General features: G+C 42.7%; 2 protein-coding genes across 3 annotated transcripts in view; both read left to right on the top strand.

The window, feature by feature from the left end:
• The window catches only part of LOC118511272 (G-protein coupled receptor daf-37), a 78,235-nt gene that overhangs the window by 9,409 nt on the left and 45,651 nt on the right, over window positions 1-23,175 (top strand). The window lies entirely within an intron of this gene.
• On the top strand, window positions 10,439-14,993 carry LOC118511270 (toll-like receptor Tollo). Its single transcript, XM_036054156.1, has 3 exons — window positions 10,439-10,510; window positions 10,598-10,630; window positions 10,721-14,993. Exons 2-3 carry the CDS (start codon window positions 10,605-10,607, stop codon window positions 13,815-13,817), a joined length of 3,123 nt encoding a protein of 1,040 aa, XP_035910049.1. The 5' UTR covers window positions 10,439-10,510; window positions 10,598-10,604; the 3' UTR covers window positions 13,818-14,993.

The following is a 23,175-nucleotide window of genomic DNA, read 5'->3' as shown; positions in this document are numbered from 1 at the left end:
TTGCTGTTGTGAATGCTACATAATGGCGTATTTGGGACATTAAACCATTTTGGATTCAAGAGTCATGCAATGAAGTATTTCTCTCTCTTTCTCTCTCTCTATCTATCTCTCTCTCTTTCTCTCTCTCTACTCTTTTTGCCCTAACGACCTCTCACTCTTAATGATGTCATACCTGCTATTTCTGGCCTATAAAACTTTATGATACCAAGTAGTTGGATAGTCAGTCCTCACTTCGGAGGAACGGTCCAGATGGGATTTGAACCGCGATCCTGCTACATGAAGACCGAAGCCGTTGATCAGCTTTATAAAAAAGAAAAATAAATTTTAATAAATATAAAATTGCCGAAGCCTTTAAATGCCATTGTGGGCATTAAAGTACCATCTCAGTGTACATTTCAGGTTTTTGAAAACAGGTCAAAAATGAGGAAGAATGCATGAAAATGAAGCTATAAGATTTTTTATTTCTATTCGACAGCAACATGCGGAATTGTTTTATTATACTTTGTTATAATTCTTCATATTATTTAACACTGCAAAGCCCGAGAGAACTTGACTTGCCATTTAAGGCTTTCTGCGACTTGATTTTACCCGTAACTGAATAGTGAGTCCTTACGTCCTTACGTTCTTAGTGAGAGGCGGTCTGGATGCAGTGGCAGATCAACCTAGGAGCGGAAGGAACGGCCGCTCGGGGTCTCGTCGGCGAAGGATATCCTGTTTGTCTTCAACTGTCATTCCGTTCGGGGGCCTCTAAAGTCCTTGATCTGCAACTGCCTGAATGGGGTTTAAACTCCGGAGATTGGTTATATTAGCTAGTAAAAAATATTTCCATTTATAGCGAATGAATATTACCTTTACCATTTACATGATTGCCATTTTCTTTCAATTAAATCAAATTTACAAACTAATTGCAAGTATGATTCGTTCTAGAACACAAGATCTTTAAATTTCGTGTAATAAACTGAAAATAGTTATGAAGCATTTGGACCATATTCGACCTCAATTTTGTAGCACGGATTTGTTTTTTAATATTAAACATTAAAAATGAAGCGCGGGTGGGGGCAACTAATTTCTGCGTCATAAAGAAGCAGCAAAATCGTAAACAATGTTAGTTTTGAAAGGTTCTTTGAACCTCTGAAGTCAAACGCAGAAATATTTTTAAGTTTTCGTACAATTTAAAACATCTTTTAAAGTCATCCGTTGAAGCTGGCTTTTTGGGTACTTCCTTGCTTCGACACCGGTCAAGAACTTCATAAGCTACAGCGAAAAGTGACCTGCTCTTTCAGTGTTTTAGCTTTGAAACCTAATAACATTTAAATAAACCATATAAAGATGTAAAAACACCCAATTTTCTTACCTTGAACGTTTAGTGTCGAAAACTGTGTTGGGTTTCGACCTAGCTCAATAAGGATGTTTGAGATATCATCCCACGAAATGTCCATTGTTTATGGTGCTTTTCCCCACTATCTCAGCTTCATAACAGGAACAATAAACAATAGGATACAATACATATACAAAAATTGCTCGGAGGAAGCACAACCATTTTGATCTAGTAATAGTACCTCTGGCATGTTTCGCTTTTTGGTAAACAGAGATAAATTCGTTTATTTGACTTCCGTTATGATAGAACAAATGAAGATTTATGTTACGACTAGCAAGACCGGTAGATTGAAATTTGGTTCCAAATACATGTATGACTAGGGTCCCATAAACAATGGCAGGAATGGAAGTAACAATATTTGTATTGCAAGTAATCACGGCTCGGAAGAGATAAGTTCAGATTTATCTAAATATTTTATGAACTGAAACATTTTGCTCACGTTAAATATTCCTCCCAGATGCTTGGTGCACGTTAAACGATGTCCTGGAGATGTCTTGCCCCGATATCCTTTTTCCACATTAAGTAATGTTTTATATTGCTGTACGAAGCAGATGTGGAATAAAATGACAAACGTTGATTGCATGATTGAAAGAAAGAAATTACATTCCTTGGGAACATAATCGAGCAGTTTTTTGTGTGAAGCTAAAATCAATTAGTCGATTGAATGACGAAACATCGTGCAAAGAGACAAGCAATTTTACTTCGCATTACAGTTCGTGCAGTATCGCCAAGCAATCGAATGTCTGCCGTTTGAAATATGGAAGTGCAACCAAAAAAGTGTTGCTAGTCTTTAAGCTCTCTTGTCCCATTAAAATATTGGCTACACTTAACATAGACCAACTAAACTACAAACGAGTACGAGCTTAAAAGAGGGAAGAACAGTAAATTGCTTGTTGAGCGAAACCTGTGTTTTACTTGATCACGTGCAAAGTGTGGGCTTGCTGTGGCCCTTACTTCAAGAGCCTGGAACGTGACAAATTATCCTTGAAATGGACATCCTAATCATTGCATAATCTATTGTTTAGGATTACTGCTGCCAGGAACAAAGCACTTCGCAGCGAGGATACGTAAGAGCGCCCGATGCGTCAGCAATTTGGAATACCACTGCATTGACAAAGGCAGTGACAGTATCAGCCAAAGCCATCCCAAAATTCGATTCGAATGATCCTTGGGACAGCTCATTGCTGGATGGAGTTTATTTACATCATCAGTCTAACGTGGCTCGTCACTCGGGACCTAAAAATAGAATGGGACACCGGAAACAGTGTGGCTAGGACTTTCCGATCGGTTTCATTTGATTGCATAAAAAGGTTTGCAACGTTACCGGATGGAAGAAGTTGTGGTGCTAAAGAAAAAAGGTGATATCCTACTTATTGTTAATTTATCTACCAAGACTGAGGTCCACACGAAGAAGAGTCTTAAACTGAGGGGCCCAAATCGTGACACCGTGCTGGGGGCAAACTATTTGTCACAACGCAGAGGGTACAGATTGCTTGATCCGGGTGTTATCCCATATCACCAGCAAATCCTAGACGATATTCTCTACCAAGATTCTTTACATATAAACACACGCAGCAGACCACACATGAGACCGGCGGTGAGTTAGTGTTTGTGTGAAAAGTTGGTGTGAAATAGCAAATGAACAGATAATAGGGTTTGTCTGATGAACTATCCTAGGGCAAAAGCAAATCAAGTAACCAAATCACCGAGGCTAATATAATCACCTTTAACTGATTACAGTGTGTGTGAACGTGTGTGTGAAGGGCAAGATAAATGGATATTCGTTCGTTCTGCGTACTGGGTTTTTGGGTACGATTTGCTTCCCCAAAAGCTCACACAGAACCACTTCTGTTCTGTTCTATCTGTGCGTTCGGTGGCGTAACGTTGAAGTGAAAAGAAGGATAACAGACAGAACGAAAACTGGCTTTAATTATCTTGTGCATAGCCTGTAGCGCACAAGTTGTGCAAATTTTAATCAAACCATTCTTTTTCGGACGAGAACAAACTTTTTGAGCAAAATTCTGTGCATTTGACTCCTGATGCTCTTCTTTAAATAAGGATCAGCTTTCGGGCGAGTTTGAAGAATGTATCGAGTTTCAATATTTGTGACACCCTTCCCAACATCAAGGCACTCTCAGGAAAAATCCTTTCAATAAATACTTTATCGGAATGTAATTTCAGCAGCAGCATTTTAACGCTTCTGGCAAAATGTTTGAAAACTTCTCCCGAAGATGCAATGTCCTTATGTCAAAATTGTGTTTCATAGCGACGAATCCTTAAAATTGAAGTTCAATCCAAATACTATTCCACCCAAGGAAATGGGTACATTGCTCAGATTGATTTCTCACATTGGAAACGCATTTGCGCATTTACGACCCCCGGTGCGAAGAATGTGCAAATTATTTGTGACAACACTTACAGGACTTCGATTCATTGCAACCGAGATGATTGAGTGGCGGGTACGTTATTTAAATAATTTTTGGCTTGATTAACTTTTTACCACAAACATAATTGAGGTCCGTACGCAGAAGTAGAAAACATAAAAGTAACCCGCTTGCTTGAACCATCCGCCACTTCTGAGAAGTGCGATTTGTGATCGTCACTCCGGAGTCCGGAGGGATTCCGCCTCCAGAGCGACCGGGACCCCCCGCCGTAACTATCTTGCGTTTGATTTTTGAAATCGCGGGCTAAAGAAACGCCACAGACTACAGGTAGCGCTGTTTATGACTGCCGTTCGCTTTTATAGGGGGAAACTAACTGCACGACAGCTTTTTGATTACGACTACCTCAGGCCCCAGGCCTGGAAACGAAATCCCGAAAATTGGGTAGAAATCAAACTTTTTCTTGCTGCTACACTGTTCGTGGCCCGTCATGTTTTATGCATCGCTAGTACGTGATAGTAAGTTTCTCGATTCAGCTCCACAGATACCACACACCATCCGTCAGCATGCGAGAATGGCCAACATCGTGGTTTGGAGTCGGATTTCCTGGTAGCGAGAATCGCGGTTGCGTGCGTATGTTTCGTTCGAGTCGAGTTTGCGATCTTAATGTCTTCATCCTGCCGGAAACCCAGGCACCCTTAAATCCGCCCTGCACGGGAACCCGTTCGCCGGTGGTTAGATTGTTGGTTAAAAGTTTTATCAGATCTCCGGCCGTCGTCCGTCGGTCGGGGTTTCTGTGAAGTGCGTTTTCTGGTTGCTTTCTTTCTGCCCGAGTTGGGTGGCAGGAGCTGCCGGTCGAAATTCTTCTTCACCGGAAGCTGTTTCTGGGAGGAGGAGAAGACAGTCTATTTGGGAGCAGCAAAAGCGATTTCCTTGTAAAGGAAAACGGTTTGCCACACGCATGTCACAAGTCGGCGGTCGATGGTTGATTGTTCGGACAACAATACAGTTCCGATCGTCGGTGTTTGCGTTTTGAAAAAGGGTTGCGCTGTGGTCTGGGTGATCCCAAAAAAAACCGGCCTTCCAGAACTATCCTTCAATGCTTCGTGCAAAGAAAATGTTTGGAGGTTTTCCGTTTTATGTCTTGACGGTGTCCCTTCAGTCGAGAGTAGGGGATATTGCAATTGGAAAACTTTATTCTACCGAAAAGCGATTGCTACATCGAAAACTGTTCATTAATTGGGTCGATAGCGCAGATAACGGAGCGTCATTTTGAGCTTTACGGTTGATCGATTCATTTAAAACCTTTTTGAAAATTCTCCCACAGTCTGGCTGTACTTTAATCGACCTAAATTGTGTCGACGGTATGCTAGAGAAAACTCGAAACCTCGCTACAACTCGAGCAAATAGCGCGGCAAAATTAAGAATGCCTGGGACGTTTGCATTGCAATTTCTGCGCGGGATTTTGCTTTCCCGCGTTAGTAGTACGCTAGTGACGGGCAAAACGATCGGTTCCGGACGGCTCCTTATTTTCCAGTTAGATGGTTCGGAATAGGTTCGGAATCGGTTCCGGAATCGGAATCAATTCCAACACGTTTTTTGTTAATCATTTTCGATTCCAACTGTAATTTAAACTTTCCACACTGATAAAAGATGGTTTTTTGACTCATTATACAAGCTTTGTTAATGTTTTCAGTCTTTTTCAAGTCAAGTAAAATTCCTAGAATGTAATGCAATGTAATGTAATGTTTTTCTCCAACGATTTGAATTGAAAAAAATAGATTCTAAACTATTCAAAAAATAACCAATGGCACGATATATTGCCTCGAAGGCCTTAAATATTAAATAATAAATGTTATCGATTTCTTCTATAAAAAAGAAAAATACTCCCAGCAAAAACACACAAGAGCATTAACAGATAAAAAGTGGCTGATCTCCGAAAAGTGCTGATTTTAAGTTTTTTACACTTATTTTAGAATCAAAAATCGGAATTGTTTTCAGAATTGGTTTCGGGATCGAAATCGGTTCCTTAATAGCATCTGGCATCTGACAATCGGTTCCAGAATTGAGTCCGGAATCGAAATTGGATCTGATCGGAAACGGTTCCGGAATTGAGTACGGAATCGGAATCTGCTCGAGAATCAAAATCGGTTCCAGAATCGGAATCTATTCAGAAATCGGATCCGGTATCGAAATCGGTTCCGAATGGTATCCAGCATAAAAAGCGGTTCTAGAATTGGTTTCTGTTTGGAATCGGTTCCGGAATTGGGTTCTGAATCGTAATCTATTCCGAAATTGGATACGAAATTGGAATCGGTTCGAGAATAGGAATCGGTGCCGGAATTGAAATCTTCCGAAATTGGTTCCCGGATTGAATCTGAAATTGGAATCGGTCCGGGAATCGGAATCGGTTCCTGTATCTGAATCGGTTCCGGAAATCGGAAATGGAATCGAAACTAGTTAGTTCCAATTCCGAGCGACCATCACTAATGCACGCTGCTTTCATAAAATAAGATTGCAAAAAACCAAAGAACAAAGCGCACAATGTGCACGGCATTTGCACAGCGCGAGCGAACGTACAGGAATGTAATTGTTGCATTGCTGCCAGAGACACCATTACGTACGCAGCGCATCACTGTACTTGACTTTTGCCGCGTGTCGGTGAACCATTAAGCCTTGGGGGTTCTAGGAAACAGGCGAGTAAAATTCTTACCACTCTTCGTGTGAGCATCGGAGTGGAAATCAATCATCGGGTCGTATCATGTTCAAGCATTTCATGTCACGGCTGAAAAGCGTTCATTCAAATCGATTCGAGTGGCGAAAAAAATCAACGTATGTTTTGCTTTTGATACCAACACCGCCATCTGTCGTCGCAAACGTTGAAGAAGATGGCATGGAAGGTCGTTCGAGCAAATGTGATGAACCATGATGCAAATATTTGATCCATATTTTTGAAGAAAAAAAACACACACACACTGGATGTTTTGCCATCCCGGAACTTCCTGTTCTCGCAAGGGGCCTGATTGTGTGTACATCTATGCAGGCGGAAACATTTCCTAAAACCCTGTAATACTTAATTTATTTTGCCTCTGTCGATTGTGATGAGTGCAAGGTCACACGAATTTGAACAATTTTGTTTTTAGTTTGTTTTGGTAAAAAAGCTTAATTGGTTCTCGTTTTATACTGGGAAGCGTTCATATCATGTCACCAACAAAATACAATTAAAGATACATGTTGCGGGCTGTGGGACCGCCAGTGAGCCAAAACCTCGTTACATCCTTTCCTATTACTTGCTCATCAATTAACATTCTTTCTAGGGATTATTTTTACACCGGAATGGCTTCATTCTAGCCAAGAATGTGCGAAAAAGCGCAAATTAGATTTTATGTCATTACGAAGCTTTCCCGTGAAATCTATGAACAGCGAAGGAAGCTAGCTGAGCAAATCGTCTCGTTTTGTAACCAGCATCAGCCTTTATTGCTGTTTCGCTGGCCACCGTGCATCCCGACGTCGGGTCTCGACGCTCAAATCGAATACCCTGAACGATTCGTCCTGTGTCTTTGCTACTTTTTCGTTGCTGATCGTCACACCGGCAGTTCTGCCTTTGGAGAATATTTTAAATTGGTCTCCGCATACCATCTTAGGCACTCGTGGGACTGTGGTTTACGAGTGTTTGGTCGGGAGAAAAAGTGGAGCCAAAGTGGGTCGGAGTCGGCTCCGGCCCGTATCTTGGCAATCTAATTTGGTGATTTTATTGTCGACTGGAGAATGGTATTGTTTTTGTTTTGGTTCGCACTGTAAGGCACCTTTATGCAAATCTTGGCTCTAAGAAAACGTAGCGTTAATTATATTACTGGCAAGCGCGTTGGGACGGGTTGGATCACTGTTGGGCTTTTAAAAGTTGTGAGGCTCTCTATTATTTAAATGCTTCATTTTAAATAGTTCAGTCTTCTACTTCCAGTGTACCATAAAAGTGGAAAATAGTGTTGGAAGGAAAAATCCTCCCAGAAAAAAGTTTTACCGCTTAGAATGCGTAGGTACTACGAGGTTTAATTAAATTAATATACACCTTTTTCGTGCTTCAATTTTTAATGCCGTAATTTTCATGTATGCTGTCTGTTTTAAACCTGTGAGAAAACGACCCAAAACACATGTACCACGAAGAACCCTCGACGCTTCGACGGCTTTGAAATTACTCACACGTCAATCAATAAATAGTCAAGTGTGTGCTTTAGCCGGTTTCCGACAGAGCTCTTTACATTAAAGAAGCCCACATTATTACATATTCCAGCACACGCTGCCACACAATAGCATGTTCCGCTCAGCTCTCTCTCTCGTTCATTGCTGTACACAGCTATTTAGCTAATTTAAATAACACGTTGCCCGGAATGTATTAAATAATGCAAATGGTTCTCCTACGCGTGAGGATGTTGTTGGGCTTTTCTTTTTTGTTTGCCGGAGGAATGAACCTCCTATCAATTAAAAAAACATTTTGTGTACCGGGAGGGCTTAGGGGCCACAAGTACACCGCCAACCTGACGAACTTCAAGAGGTGATATGATATTTAAATGATTTATGATAAATTTGCATCACATGGGGAAAGCTTTTAATAAAGTTGACTGTAGTTGTACCCTACAAAGCCAGCAAGACCTATCGTGCCATCAAGCCTGTAAGACGGAGAATACTTGACACAGCATAAAATTTAAGAGTATGCACTCATTAGAGCAATAATCTAATTTTTGGGATTATTTAATGCGTTCAACAGATCCTTTCAACCATCCAGCGTCTTGTGTATAAATTGATTTTGAACTGCCACGTCTAAGTCAAGGAGAATTGTTCGTTCTGTGAGTTTTATCCTTGAGCTTAAAAGTTGAAAATAGCTTCCTGATAATCACTTTCGGCTGATGGAGTTTTATAACCTATTCCCACACTTTCAGGCCAACCAACAGTGTAGTAAGTCCCTTCTTATTCAGCAGGCATTTGCGAGGAAACCTAAATTTCACTGACTGGGAGATTAAATGTTGAAATTTATAAATCCAAGGTTCTGTTTAAACGTTGCAATATGTCTTTAATTATATGGACAATACTATATCAAATTCTCTGTCAAATATCTAAAAGCAGCAGCTCTGCATCATGACGAATCGAGTTTACTGGACAAATCTCTATCGGAGGGTTTTATTCAATAATTCTACTTCCAAGGCAATCAATGGCTCAGAAAGAGCTGAAAAATTGCGAGCATTTGTTTTTAAGGCAACCATTACCAAGATATGATTAAAATGCCGAAGGAACGCTTGGGACCGGGTGTTCTCTGTTGTGGTTTTATTTTTATTGCCATTTAAAGATAATCAATTCTTCTTTAACAGTAGGATGATTCTGAAAAGTGTAGAATCATGTTTTTTTCTTTGAGAATTTTTTTTCTCATCTCTGAATGTTTGAATTATTATCTTGAATGTTTGCATTAAGCTAGTATATTGTTTTACTTATTGTTAGTATTTGTTTTTATGTTTCGAAGTGCTTCAACGGTGCTGACGATGGCTCACGCCAAATAGGTTCATATTTTCAAGGAGCTTTTTATGCCTTTAAGGCTTTAAAAATTTCTGCGTCTAGGATTTGATTACAATAATATTTCCTGGCATATGCTGAGATTATGGTAGCTGCCAGCCAGCCATAACAATAAGCTAGAAATGCCATAAATAACAAACCAAGGCGAGCGTAGTTCCAAAGAAGTAATTGGTAACAACAACAATATGATCTATTTTTCTACCGTCATATTAATTTGAATAACATCAATTACGCAGAAATTACCAATCTTGATCAGCAGAATACCCAGCTGCACAGAAAAATAATTTGATTCGATAAACATGTTCATGGCGAGATTGTTGTACATTCGGGGCACGTGAGAAGCGAAATCGAAGAAGTCTGTTTTTTTTGTGCAGATCGGAAATAACGATTTTTAAATATTTCTGTGCTGTGTAATTCTTGCAGTTGGGGTTTCCGTTCCCTTCGAGCAGATTCATTAATGCCCAGGTAAGGTTTATGTGGGAAGATTTATATCAATCAGCCTATTTCTACAGAATGTCTCTCTGGTTGGGTCGTTATCTTCCCCTGAGCTAAATTATTAATAAAAAGGCTGTTTTTGTCTTTATTTTCACACAGCTCTTCCTTGTAGCATTACATTGAATTGAAAAATAGTCATAGTGTTTATGTGAAGTATAAACACTTCGGAGCTGCGACGAAACTGAGAAGAAAGCGTGTAACGTCTCTTGATCAATTTAAATAATGTCGTTCTCATGGGTCTGCGCTGAGTCAACTGAATTCTATATTTACGCCTAGAAAGGTTTTTAAAGGGATCGTTCTCCGTGCATCGCTGCTCTGAACAGGAAGAAAATGGTTCAGAAATTATCAATCAACCGAACAAATTGCTTACACGCAAGCAACCCTTCGGCCCGACGCCACCGAACGCCGTTTACGTAAAGCAATTTCTGCCAGCTCTTCGCCTACGGTCCGGGCAGGAGATTATCTCAACGCATAGGTAAAGCCGCAAAATTCGTTCATTTGGCCCCCGGGGGTCAAGGGCGAATTAAAAGCGTACTGATTATGTTCGACTCTGCGGCGCGGTTTCTAGCCCTAGCTAGCTATCAAGTTCCGGCACTGGAGCTGCTCATTCGGTAAACAGCCGCCTTGGTGAACAGGTTTCCGTTACTGTTTTTGGCAAAATAGGCCGCAAGTGGATTACCGGCGCTTCGGGTGGGTGAGTCTCCCTGTCCCTGCCTGCAGGAGACAGCACGCATACACACACAACAGGTGAAATTAAAGTTTGATACCTACCTGTGGGCAGCTGCAGCATGGGAGTACAACACGGTGCATCGCTGTAAGTAATAAGTTCCCGCTAATACCGGCTGATGAGCATTAGCAATTGTAATTGAATACTTCGTTTTCGGTGGCGGTTATTGTTGACCAGGCTGCAGTGGACGACCGTGCTGCTCGTTGCCCTGTTTGCCAGCAGCGTTCTACCCTCGGACGGGGCCACCGCACGGCCCACGGCACTGAATTGCATCTACAGTGCAACAAAGTGCACATTTACCGGCGCCTCGGTACGCATAATCAACGACAGCCCGCTGCCGGCCTACCGACTGGCGATTAGTGGGTACGATGGTGCGTCGGAGCTTACCGTGTCCTTCACAAACAGTGTGGTGGAGTACGTTCCGGAGTTGGTTTTTGCATCGCTACCGAACACTACCGTCATCCGATTAACCGGAACGCAAACGCGCCTCATCGATGAGGGCGCTTTCCAAGGGTTAAAGCGTGTTAGTGCGATTATGATAGCCGATAATCCGCTGGAAACGTTGCCAAAAAGCATCTTCCGTGGGCTGCACTCGCTACGCACATTAAAGTTGATTGATATTGGTTTGACCACAATCGCTCCCGAGTGGTTTCGCGACCTGGGACAGCTAAACTTCCTGACTGTGACGAAAAATCGCGTACGAACGCTGGATGCCGCCGTGTTTCAGCACTGTCCAAAAATTTGGAACCTTGACCTGTCGGGCAATGCAATCGAAAGTTTGCCGGAAACAGTGTTCGATCCGCTGACTGACGTGGAGTCCATCAAGCTGGACAACAATCGGCTGGAAGAGGTGCACGAGAATTTGTTCGCCAATACGGGCGACCTGCGGAAGCTAACGCTCAGCAACAATTCGCTCACGCTCGTGTCGCCCATTTTGTTGCGAAACTTAAGCAATCTGGAGGAGCTACACCTTCGCTGGAACCGGCTGGAAGAGTTTCAGCTGCTGCTTTTCCCCTCGATTAAGCCGTTCGCCTTAGATCTGCGAAATAACGGGCTCGTTTCGTTTGATCGAACCATGCTCACTGTGCTGGAAAATCTTGATGCCATCTGGCTGAACGATAATCGCATTACCAGCATTGCGCCCGATACTTTTCATGACGCGGTCAACACCACGCTGATTGAGCTGGACGATAACTATCTGGAGACGGTGCCGGTCGAGCTACTGGCGGGGATCACTCATTTGCGAGTGTTTGCGGCCAGCAACAATAAAATAAAAGTCGTCCCGGAGGAGCTATTTCTCGAGAATCTCGAGGTGAAGCAGATACGGCTGGCTGGCAATCTTATAGAAACGTTACCGGCAAAGTTTTTCGCGGAACTGCCGATCCTGGAGGAGCTATACCTCGACCGGAACAATCTCGTGGCGCTACAGGAGGACGCCTTTATCGATTGTCCCAAGCTGCGCGTAATACGGCTGGGACACAATCAGTTGGCCACCGTTCCGCCGCGCACCTTCGCTCAACAAAGGCAAAGCCTCCGTTCGCTCGATATAAGGGCCAATCACTTGACCGAGGTAGCATTCGTAAAGGGCTTAAAGCATCTCGCTAGGCTCGATCTCGAGGGAAACCGGATAAGTGAGCTGCAGGGAAGTTCGTTTGAAGGCACGTCCAATATTACTGAGCTGCTGCTGTCGTTCAACAATCTGAACCGGTTAACGAGTGAATATTTCCAGGGCCTAACCAAGCTGAAGGTGCTGAATGTGTCAAATAACGCTATCAATGTCATTGAGGCTGATACCTTCAAAAGAATGCCAGCGCTCGATGAGTTGCATCTGAACGGAAATGAAATCAGTAGCTTACCGACCGGAGTGTTCACAGCACTGACCACGCTCAAGAAACTTTCCCTGGGACTCAATAAGATAGCAGAGGTTTCGGCAACGTTACTACAAAACCTGCCCATGCTCCAAGAGTTCGATCTGTCCAGTAACCCGATCGCTGACGTTAATGAACAATTTCTTCACCATACGCTCCACATGCAGCGGCTGTCTCTGAACGAGATACGCCTGCAGCGGCTCGGTAAGAACTTCCTGCTCCGACCGATAGCACTGCAGTTCCTCAGCCTCGAGCGGTGCTCCATTGCGGAAATCGACACGGAAGCGTTTTGGTCGTTTGGTTCGATCTATCCGGCGATGTTATTTTTACGCCGAAACGACCTAAGCGTACTGCCGAGAGGATTGTTCCACGGTTCTCGGATGCTGTCAGTATTGGATTTATCGTTCAATCGACTCACCGAACTGAACCCGGATGCCTTCGCTTCCGATAACGCGCTGCAAGAGCTCTACCTGGAAGGCAACCGGATCGAACGGCTGTGGCCAGGGAACTTTGTCAGATTCCGCAATCTGAAGGTGCTGAACCTTCGAAACAACTCGATCGAATGGATTTCGAGCGGCACGTTTGAGGGGTTGGAGCATTTGAAGATGCTCGATTTTGGCAACAACAACTGGCTGACCCGACTGCCACCGACCGTGTTTGTCGACCTGGTTAATCTAGAGTTTATCAGCGCCGATGGATTGGGACTGCAGACGCTGGACCGCGATTTGTTTGCTAATCAACCAAACCTTCGGGCGGTGTTCCTGCAGAACAATCAGCTCGATGAGCTGGACGAGGGTGTGTTTCGGAAAAATTCTCTCCTGAAGCAGCTAAGCGTTGCAAACAATTCTTTCGTCAGCTTTCCGCTGCACAGCTTCAGGCAGCTCAATGAATCACTGCGCTCGCTGGACGTGTCAGACAACATGATCGAATCGGTGATTGTTACGCCGGCTTTGGAGGAACTGAAGGCGTCACGAAACCGAATTTCACACGTCGCTCCAGTGGTCGACTCGGAACCGGCTCTGGTTAGTATCGACCTGTCATCTAACCGGCTTTCTTCTGTCGAGGATTTGAGCGCTTTTAAACATCTGGAAGCGTTGGACGTCTCTCATAATCCACTTGATGGCTTTGATTTTACACAGCTAGCTGCGTTCTTTAACCTTACGCATTTTAACGCATCCTCCTTGGAGGTTTCATCGCTAGCTCTGACCACGAACGGTATGTTGCTTCCTTCCCTTGTCAGTCTGGATCTGTCCAACAATGGTATACGAACGGTGTCGGAGGAGTTTTTGCACAGTTTCCCCAGGATTACACAACTATATCTTCAGAATAATCCACTACACGGGTACAGTTACAAGTTCTTTTTCGACATCTTTCCTTCGCTGACTTTGCTTGGTAAGGATCCGTAAAGGTTGAGGAGATGTTTTTTTTTTCGTTTTCGATAGAGAATTTTAATATGAACTTGTTTTCCAAAAATCGTTCTTAACGTCTTATGAAACTCCCTTACGCGTGTATGCTTTTTTAAAAAATAAACATCGGTTAAAGTTTTTCTGAAGCATCGTATTAATGGTAAATTATAATACAAACTTCACGAGCATACAATAAAGAACACATTTTTCGTTCGTTATTCTTACGTTAAATGAAAAAAAAAACCCACCAGAAAGAAGGAAAAGCGAAAATCTGCTAAATTTCTTCCCCATTTTCCATATGCCACCCAGCACGTTCCAGCATTCTCGGCCTGCTTACTTGGCTGGGCTCTCTAATCTAATGGTAAAATAATTGTTTGAAGAGAGCTCATTGTTTTCACATCCTCCTGTTTGTCAACAAATCCGTGTCCGTTGTATAGACACGGTTCAGTAAAAAAGAACCTCACTGGAAGAGGTTTGTTATATCAGCGAGTGGGATACGAACCAGAAAACAACAAAAAATATTGGGAAGCTGTTAGTTGACGATAAATGAACCAGACACGGTTTTTAGAGGAAAGAAAAATACTTGACGATGAGAAAGGCTTCCCTGTAATTGGGTTAGCCATCCGTTCGACGTAAGATTATGTCCCTTTTTTCGGGAACGGAGAACATTCGGCGGGTTCTGTGAGCAACCGCTTCAAACCCCGATGTGAAAGGGATTTTGGGGGTTTTTCGCCAAGCGCTGTGCTGCAGCAAACAATAAACAATTATGCGACAAAACTGGCTCCAACATATTCAGTGTGCTTTGTCCACTGGTGTGTAGTACCAAGCTGTACTACAATGCTTCATTTAAAGAATAAAATTGATGTAATAGTTGTCAAAAATTAAATCTAACGTAAGATAATGATGAATGTTCTGATAAACCCAACACAGTATCGATCATACCATGTTTTCAGAATTCAATTTTTTGCTTCGGTTTCGGAAACAATTTGCCCATTTTTGTGAGATATGTGCTGTCAGGATAAATTACATTTTGAAATTCCTTAAAACATGAAAGGTAAATCCATTTTCCCAATGTTCCATACCGATCGATATGCATGTAAATTTGTCAATGGATATTTTTCTCATGCCTAAACATTCGCTTGATAATGCCATCAAATATAATAAAAACTTCTATGGTGATTCGATATGATGCTTCAAATATATTGTAACTCAATGCTTGTATGCTTTCAATTGTGAATGATAAGATATCCACACATCTTCTGATAATCAAATACACAAGGGGCGGCGAATATTTGTATTCCGGTTTTCAATAATCTGTGGGAGGTAATTTTCACAGGAAGACTAAATTAAATACATCATCGGAAAGAGCTTTTATCTCGCAAATTTTCCTTCAAAATCATACACAGAGCTTGAAACGGAAATCCAAACTTGCAAAAATCGAACAATTGCTGATTTTTGAGGATGATTTTCTTAGCCTTTTGCTGGGCAATTATGATTCTTGTTTTCGCTCGTCTCTTTAAGCACATTTCATTTAACTTCTGATAAAAAACAATGAAAATCGGCTTCCAAATGACTGAAATGAACAATTTAGTGCAGAAAGTCCGATTTTTGCAAACTAAACCAACTTAAAATGATTTACATATGGAAAAAGTACAAAATGGAGACCGGTCTGGACCATTCAATTAAGTACTTTATTGTTACTTTCCAAAGTAAGCATAAACCATTGCAATGGTAAGTTAAAGCCAGCCGTGAAGGATATCCCGGAGATGTTTTTGATATCCCGAGAAAATTTGACAACCTATTTTCAATCTGTTTTTCTTTTTGTCAATGCATAATTAAAAGGTGTATAAAGAGTTGTGCGAAGAGAGAAAGATGATTTCTTGCTCTAGGCTAAGCAAATCGTCTTCAAAGTACAGCAATTGCTCAATTTTGGAGAGCCCGGTTTTCCACTTGAGTCTCTGAGAAATATTGTTGAAAACGTATGCCTTACTTACTTACTTACTTACTTACTTATCAGGCGCTACAACCGCTTTACGGTCTTGGCCTACCGTAACAATCCTCGATACCGCTCACGGTTTACCGCTCACTGTCTTCCTGTCTCAATGAGCCTACCACGCCTCTTCTGTCCATGTGGACGGCCTAAAAGGACTTTATGGGCTGGGTCGTCCGGTGTCATTCTCATGAAGTGACCAGCCCACCGGAGCCTGGCGAGTCTAATTCGCTGCACGATGGTGAGATCATCGTACAGCCCGAGAGCTCGTCGTCATTGGAGCGTCTCCTCCATTGTCCTTCCACACATACGGCGCCAAAAATCCTTCTGAGCATCATCTTCTCGAACGCGACTAAGAGGGCTTCGTCAGTTTTGGACAGAGTCCATGTCTCAGAGGCGAATGTGAGTACTGGGACTATAAATGTTCTGTACAGTCCCAGCTTCGTCCATCGCGACAGGTATTTAGAGTGGAGAAGTTTCCTCAGGCTGTAGTATGACCGGTTGGCAGCCAGCACCCTTGCGCGTAACTCAACATCAATGTTATTGTCGGTGCTGACTTTTGATCCCAGATAGTTGAAATTTTGGAAGACTTTGAATGTGCGGTCGACTATCTGTACATCATCCCTGCGTAAATCAGCGTTTGCTAGCAGGGCTGCTGGTGTCGACACCATCATTTAGGTTTTCGCCTCGTTAATCTCCAACCCGAAAATGATAATGATCCCACCCAAATCCCTGCATAGGCTCAATATGGTCGAAATTATCTTTCAGATATTTATGCTAACTCTATTCAAATGTAAATTTGATGTGTTTAATGAATTAATGTTTGAGGACTTCAACCAGTTACCACATGCCACCTCCTTCTGAGTCTACCCCATCAGCAATGCCATTGTCGGGAATAATGATGGATGATGGAAATGTAATGTCATACCGTTGTAACATTGAGACCAGCTCAAAAAACTTTCTGTGTTTGAGCTAGCCTTGTGTGTGCTAAAAGTTCACAAAAAAAAACCCTATAACCTGTGCAGTAGTGTTTCACCATGGCAGTAGTGTATCATCATTTCTTCCTTTTTTTCTGCTATACTATTGTCCTTGAAGCCGCCTGGTTTAGTTCGGATATATTGAAGAATTTTAAATGGTTTTCAATTCACAACACAAACCTATATGACATATTAGAGTCTCCATCTGTTTTTTTATGCCCGCCGATGTTTTTATGCAGGGATGTACAGCTGTTGAGAACTCTTTCGTTTGTTCCGGACTAAAATGCTTTAGTTGAACCTTTAGCGTAAAATTATTTGACATGAGTCAACATAGGCTCTAGTGGATCAATGTACGATGTACAAACTGCCAATCGAAAACAAGCCACATGCTCTGGCTGCCAGACAGATTTGCCAAGGAATAAAATTCCCCTTGAGGTTTCCTGGATTTTCGTTTTTTGTCCCAAATTTTGTCCACGCGTTCCCTTATGTTTGTGATTTTTTCCTTTAGTCCTTCTTTCCTCCTTTCCTGGCTCAACGACCTCTTTAGCTTTTGCATTTCTGGCCTACTATACAGATTACTATATTGATACCACGTAGTTGGATAGTCCTTATTTCTGGGGAACTGTTTGGATGAGATTAAACCCCAGTCACAGTGCTTCACCACCTGGCCGACCTACGGGTCGGGGATACCATGACTGACCAGCTATTGGTAAAATAAAGTCCAAAGAGGCCAATAAAGGACCTTTGGAGGCAGTAGAGCAAAAAACATAAAAATATTTCCACAACATTTAACTAATACAGATTTGGGTTATTAGGCTGATTGGACAGTACTGCTACCCTTTAAAAATCATGTTAGAAATCCAAAGTATCAGGGTGCATTTTATCGCATATAAAATCCGCTGGAAAACTCCAAAAATATACGGAAACTCGTCAAAAAATCTTCAGACGAGAACAAAACTAGCTGCGAGCGTGTAAAAAAACTCAGCCAAAATCACTCGATTCTAAGTCTATTTTAAAATGGATGCTCCTGTCGTAGCATGCCCATATACAAGCCCATATCTCCGAGCCCATATCCAAGCTCAAAATCTCATCGCTTCACATTAAACTTTAAATTCAATTCCCCTTTTTGGTCCTCACATAACATTCAATTCCATGCGCCTCCATTACAAGAAACTATCAATTTCTTCGGAATAAAATGACATAAACACGCACATAAATAACGCACGCTTTGATGCACGAGTTTGCACCAACCCGTACCGAATGGAACGCGTAAATCTTCTACCCAACTCGAAGCGTATGTAAAAATATCAAACCATTCCGTTGCGCCATGCCATGCCACAATACTTTCCTTTCAAAGCAAACCGAATACAAACGACACGTGTTTGGTTGACAGCTTCACAGCTTAAATCGAGCTTGCCGCCATGAAGGAGACTTCACTCGATCAGGAAGCTAAGCAAACGGAAGGCAAAAGGCAGCGAATAAACAGGAAAAACATTATTTACCTCCAAGCAAAACAGTGTCTCTTTCATGGCAGGAGGCAGTTGTGCAAAGGAGCAAAAAGGGTCGGAAATGATAAAATTCGCACTACATCACACGGGCAAAAAGCAGTAAGCGTCCTCGCAACATGTGGTAAGATAGCAATTTTGATCAAGAAGTGATTTGTTATGATTCCGTCCCAAGGGGAGCCTGCAATGGAAGGAAAAAAGTATTTTGCACGGACAAAAAAAAAAACAGCAAGTAGCAGGAATAGCAGCATCCCGCACATCTTACCTGTCCGACAGCAGGTCGTTAACGGCCTACACTGGATAACTAATTAGTGACGAGACATTAAATGAATACCTGGAACTGGGCACGGTTGGGCCCGATGCAAGACCTGTGGGCGGCAAATTAGTTGCACCTTTGGGTTTGGGAAAAGCTTATCATTTCTAATGCCTCTAATTAAGTGGAATCAGGGAAATCAATTCGGCCAACGCGCCATTTACCAGTAAGTAGTCCGATTTTAATGAGCCATGAGTCCGGCGGCCCATTATCGATCATCAAGGTGTCGCTCTCGAGAAAGGACGCGAAACGGACGGATGTGGCGAATGATTGTTTGCTTTCGAGTGAATTTGAATCACAAACAATTTGTCCTGGTTAAGGGCTGTAAGCTTTCATGCGATCTGTGCTGATCGTAAAACCTTGATTGAGTTGCTTAATCGTACCTCTTTCGAGTGAAACATTTCAGGCCTAGTGAGGTGTCTCTTCCATCACCGATACAAAGTATGGTCAAATGTATCCACTTTTAATTGCATATCAACCAAACACAAACATCGAACTCAGGGAAGCTGGGGAGATCGCACGGCACACGAATAATATGTATGGGAAAAACGAATTTTGATGAATTCTCTCTCTCTCTCCCTCTCTGTCTCTCTCTCTATCTGGTTAGCTTCATAATGTAAATGAAGATGCATAAATTTACAACAAATCTGTCACAACTGTAGTTGATGAGCAGCCGCATCAGCATAAAGTAATAAACATAATAATAACGAAGGCTGACTTTGAATTATGGGTTCACGGGCACAGCCACAACACTTGAAGCAACCGGATGTCACTCACACATACGATTACTCGCAATCTGTTTCAACCGGCAGGGAAACACTAGAATGTATTGAAATAAATCACAAAAGTGCTGTGGCTCATTGCTGAGCCTCTTGAAAGGCACCCGCTTCTTGGCAGCGCGAGAAACGCCCCGAGAAAAGGTACCCATAATGTTTAATCCGGTTATTTTAATCATCCAAATTCAATGAGTGCTTGCAACCGTGCATAAAGTGATGAGCATTTGCGTGCCCAACTTCCGCCGGCACAATTGTTCTTGCTCTTTGTTGGGCTTCTCTTGATCACGCGCGCACCGGCGAAAAATGGCGTATCAACGGGAAGGATATCAGACAATAGAACATTTTCTATGCTTCAAAGTAAGCACCGCTGATTACCGCACTGTACTGCACCGAGCTGGTGGAATTTTCATTATTTAAGCCGTAGAAATGATTTTTGGAAAAGATTCCGAGTTGTTCTAACTTCAAAGGGAGCTGTGCTGTTGTTGTGTTTGCATTTTTTGTTACCTTTTTCCACACGTCGCACTGCTTTCAACCGGCGCTAAACTTGGCATTGAAGCTAATAAAAGTTATTTTAAACAATAACTAAGCAGAGCGCGTGTTTTTGATTAAGGAAAATTGTTATTCCCACGAAAAACGGTTCCCATTTTATGTACGGAACCACACACAAAACTTTACCTGGGTACAGGGCACACGTGTCTGTCGAACATTTGGGTGCATTGAGCAGCAGCACCGGTCAGTAGCTGGAGTTGATTTGTTTTTGACGGATGATGCAAAATGAACGTCACATACGAAGGCGTCCTCTCGGGGTTGTAAGTTTACCAGGGCTACCGTTACGCAGAACGACTGCAACTTCATTACACCTACGAGGACCATTTTCCCCCGAATGGGCGTGATCCTCCGTCGCACAGGTTCAATCTGTTCAATTTCATGTTAATTGTTCGGGGAAAAAACACTTCTGTTTGACTTTTCGGTTTCGACAGCGGCTGACGGTAGGTCAAAGTAATCGACTCTTAATTCGATTAGATTTAATGCATTTTTCAAGTTTATCTTTCGGCAAGGCAAAAAACAGCTTAATTATTTCGCTTAGTTATTTTTATTACAAAAACACTGGAAGCAAAACCTGCACCACACGAGGTGCTCCGAATGCTAGCTCATTCGGATGCCAGTCAATGAGCTTTATTTCTCAAGAAGTCATGTCAATACGGTTCGCCGAAGAGTTTACCAATATAGGTTAAATGTGACGTAGCGTGTGACTTGCAAATTCTACAGTCACAAGTGCTTGGGCACGGGACCGGATGAGAATGTGAACCGTCTCTGATTGAGTGAGCATGACACGGAGGAAACGTTAAGGCAAGTGGTGAACACTGCTATACACAGCTGAGCATTGCCTTAAACCATAAGCTCTGCTAGTTGCCCTATGCGTGCTAATCATTTACAGTGTACTTAAATCATTGAAGATACAGATTACAAAATGGTTTTGTGGTTTGGAAGAATATTTACTCCGTTTAGTTTAACTCTCTAGTGTAGGGAGTTTAGGAGATGGATAAGATCTTGTGGTTTTGTATAGGTAAATTTAAGATTGTTTCTGGAAAATTGGTTATGCATTCAGTTTTCAAAGCGACTTGGCCAATTTCTTCTCGAGGCGGTCCTGGTGGCTGAGGCGATAACGGCTAGATCGGGGACTAAATCCCATCCAGACCGCCTCTCCACACGCAGGACTAACTACCCAGCTAGGGGTAAAATCAAGTCACCGAAAGCCAGAAATGGCACGCCGAGACCTCTCTTCTTCTTGGCACTAGCCAAGGAAGCAGAAGAAGAAATTACTTCGGCACCACGAGTTGCATCCAATGAAACAGTTTTGGAGACCATGGCAATTCGCTGGGCCAGAGATACATGAATAGTATCTTAATAGATAGAGCTTAAGGTACTGGACATCCATTTTCCCTCGGTTCGTTTAACACACCACACTTTGCCAGTTTTGCAGTCGGTAGTGAATGATTCACAGATTCGAATGCATCGCAGAAATGCGCACGGATGACGACGATCTGTTTTCCGTGGTCTAGCGACGGGTTAAAGGAGCTCATCTTCGAGAGTAAATTGAAGTTAATTGGGCAATTGCCAATTAACGGACAGAAAGCCGTGTTGATTGTTTGATAAAATATGTTGGAACCATATGCATATGGTCATGTGCCTGCCATTTTTTTGGCTTGAACCTCGATCCTGCCGGGTCATGTTCGGAGAATGTGATAAAAAATTTCCAAACTTCCTAATCATTCCCATTACTCTAACACTATATCAAATTAATTGTCAAGTGGTCCTACTCGCCAGATCCTGATGGTATCCCTTCCTCTGTCCTTTTTTGCTCCCCTCTTGACTTACGTCTTTGTCACATCCATCAATGAGGGTTCCTTTCCTACCTTATGGAAGTCTGCTTGGCTGCTTCCCCTTTTCAAAAAAGGTGTCCGCTCTGTATGTTCCAATTACCGTGGTATCTCACTGCTCCCCCCCCCCCCCATTTCCAAAATCCTTGAATCAATTATTCTCTCCTCCATCCGTCCTATCATTGTTGGCCATCTATCCCCGCGCCAACATGGTTTCATTGCCAAACGCACAACTTCCTCCCACCTTATGTGTCTTGTTTCCTCTGCTCTATCGAACATGGTATCCGGTCGTCAAACTGGCGTCGTATACAACGACTTCAGTGCTGCCTTTGACAGTGTTCCCCTCGATCTGCTGATTGCCAAGCTTGAGAGAATTGGTATTGGGAGTCGATTACTGTCCTGGCTGAAGACTCACCTGGTTTCGAGATCGTGTAGAGTCTGAGTTTCGTCTTGTCTGTCCGACTCCTTCGTAGGGTCCTCGTGTGTACCTCAAGGTAGCGTCCTTAGTCCTATTTTATTTGTGTTATTTGTTAATGACTGTATTTCCATCTTCCCCGCCGAAGGTTTTCTGTTTTACGCAGATGATCTCAAGATCTTCCTTCCTGTGTCCTCGTCTGCTGACTGTTGTCTTCTCCAATCTGTACTAAACTCCTTCTCTGTTTGGTGTCCTGTCCCCCGATAAGTGTTGTGTGATCTCGTTCTCGTTTTTCGTTTAGTTACACCCTCTGTGATACAGTTATACGTCGCGTAGCCTCTGTATAGGATCTAGGTGTGTGGTTCGACGAAACGCTGTCCTTCATTTCCCACATTGAATATGCTATCAGCAAGGCTAACAAATCACTTGGTCTGATCATTAGGCTATCGTCCGAAATCCGCGATCCCCTCTGCTTGAAGTCCCTGTACTGCTGTTGGGTGCGATCCTCCTTGGAATACGCGGCTGTAGTCTGGTCTCCCCCAGACTGGAGAGTGTTCAGCGCAAATTCACTCGTGTAGCTGTTCGGCGCTTCCTTAACGGTTATCATCTTGCTCTCCCTCCCTATCCAGTCCGTTGCCGTCTTCTTGGGGTAGAAACCATTGAGGATAGGCATTTCGATGTCTATGCTAGCTTCGTTGCAGGTCTCCTGTTAAATGAACTTGATGTCCCTTCCCTCCTGTCTACCATCCCTCTTTATGCTCCGCTGCTACGAACTTTATCGGCTTTCAATAAGTGCTATCACCTGTTCGACTACAATGACCCCCTGTCTCGTTTTCGTGTCCGTCTTCGTGAAGCCTCTTTCCTTGCCCCCCTAATCCTACTGTCATCCGCGCTTTTTGTTTAAGTGCAAAAGATAATTGTTAAACCATCATTGGCGGACAATAAATAATACTAATAATAATAATAATAAATGGCTGGCTTAGTTACCCCAAGTGTCTTCG

This window comes from Anopheles stephensi, chromosome 3, assembly GCF_013141755.1.
Source record: "Anopheles stephensi strain Indian chromosome 3, UCI_ANSTEP_V1.0, whole genome shotgun sequence".
In the NCBI taxonomy this organism is placed as follows: Eukaryota; Metazoa; Arthropoda; class Insecta; order Diptera; family Culicidae; genus Anopheles; species Anopheles stephensi.
The sequence above is the reverse complement of the archived record's forward strand: the minus strand, read 5'-3'. Positions and strand labels throughout refer to the sequence as shown.

Excerpts from the sequence above, each read along its gene's own strand:
- LOC118511270 (XM_036054156.1), top strand. The coding sequence starts at position 10,605 with ATGGGAGTACAACACGGTGCATCGCT. Across the intron at positions 10,631-10,720 it reads GTACAACACGGTGCATCGCT|GCTGCAGTGGACGACCGTGC; the intron begins GTAAGTAATAAG and ends ATTGTTGACCAG.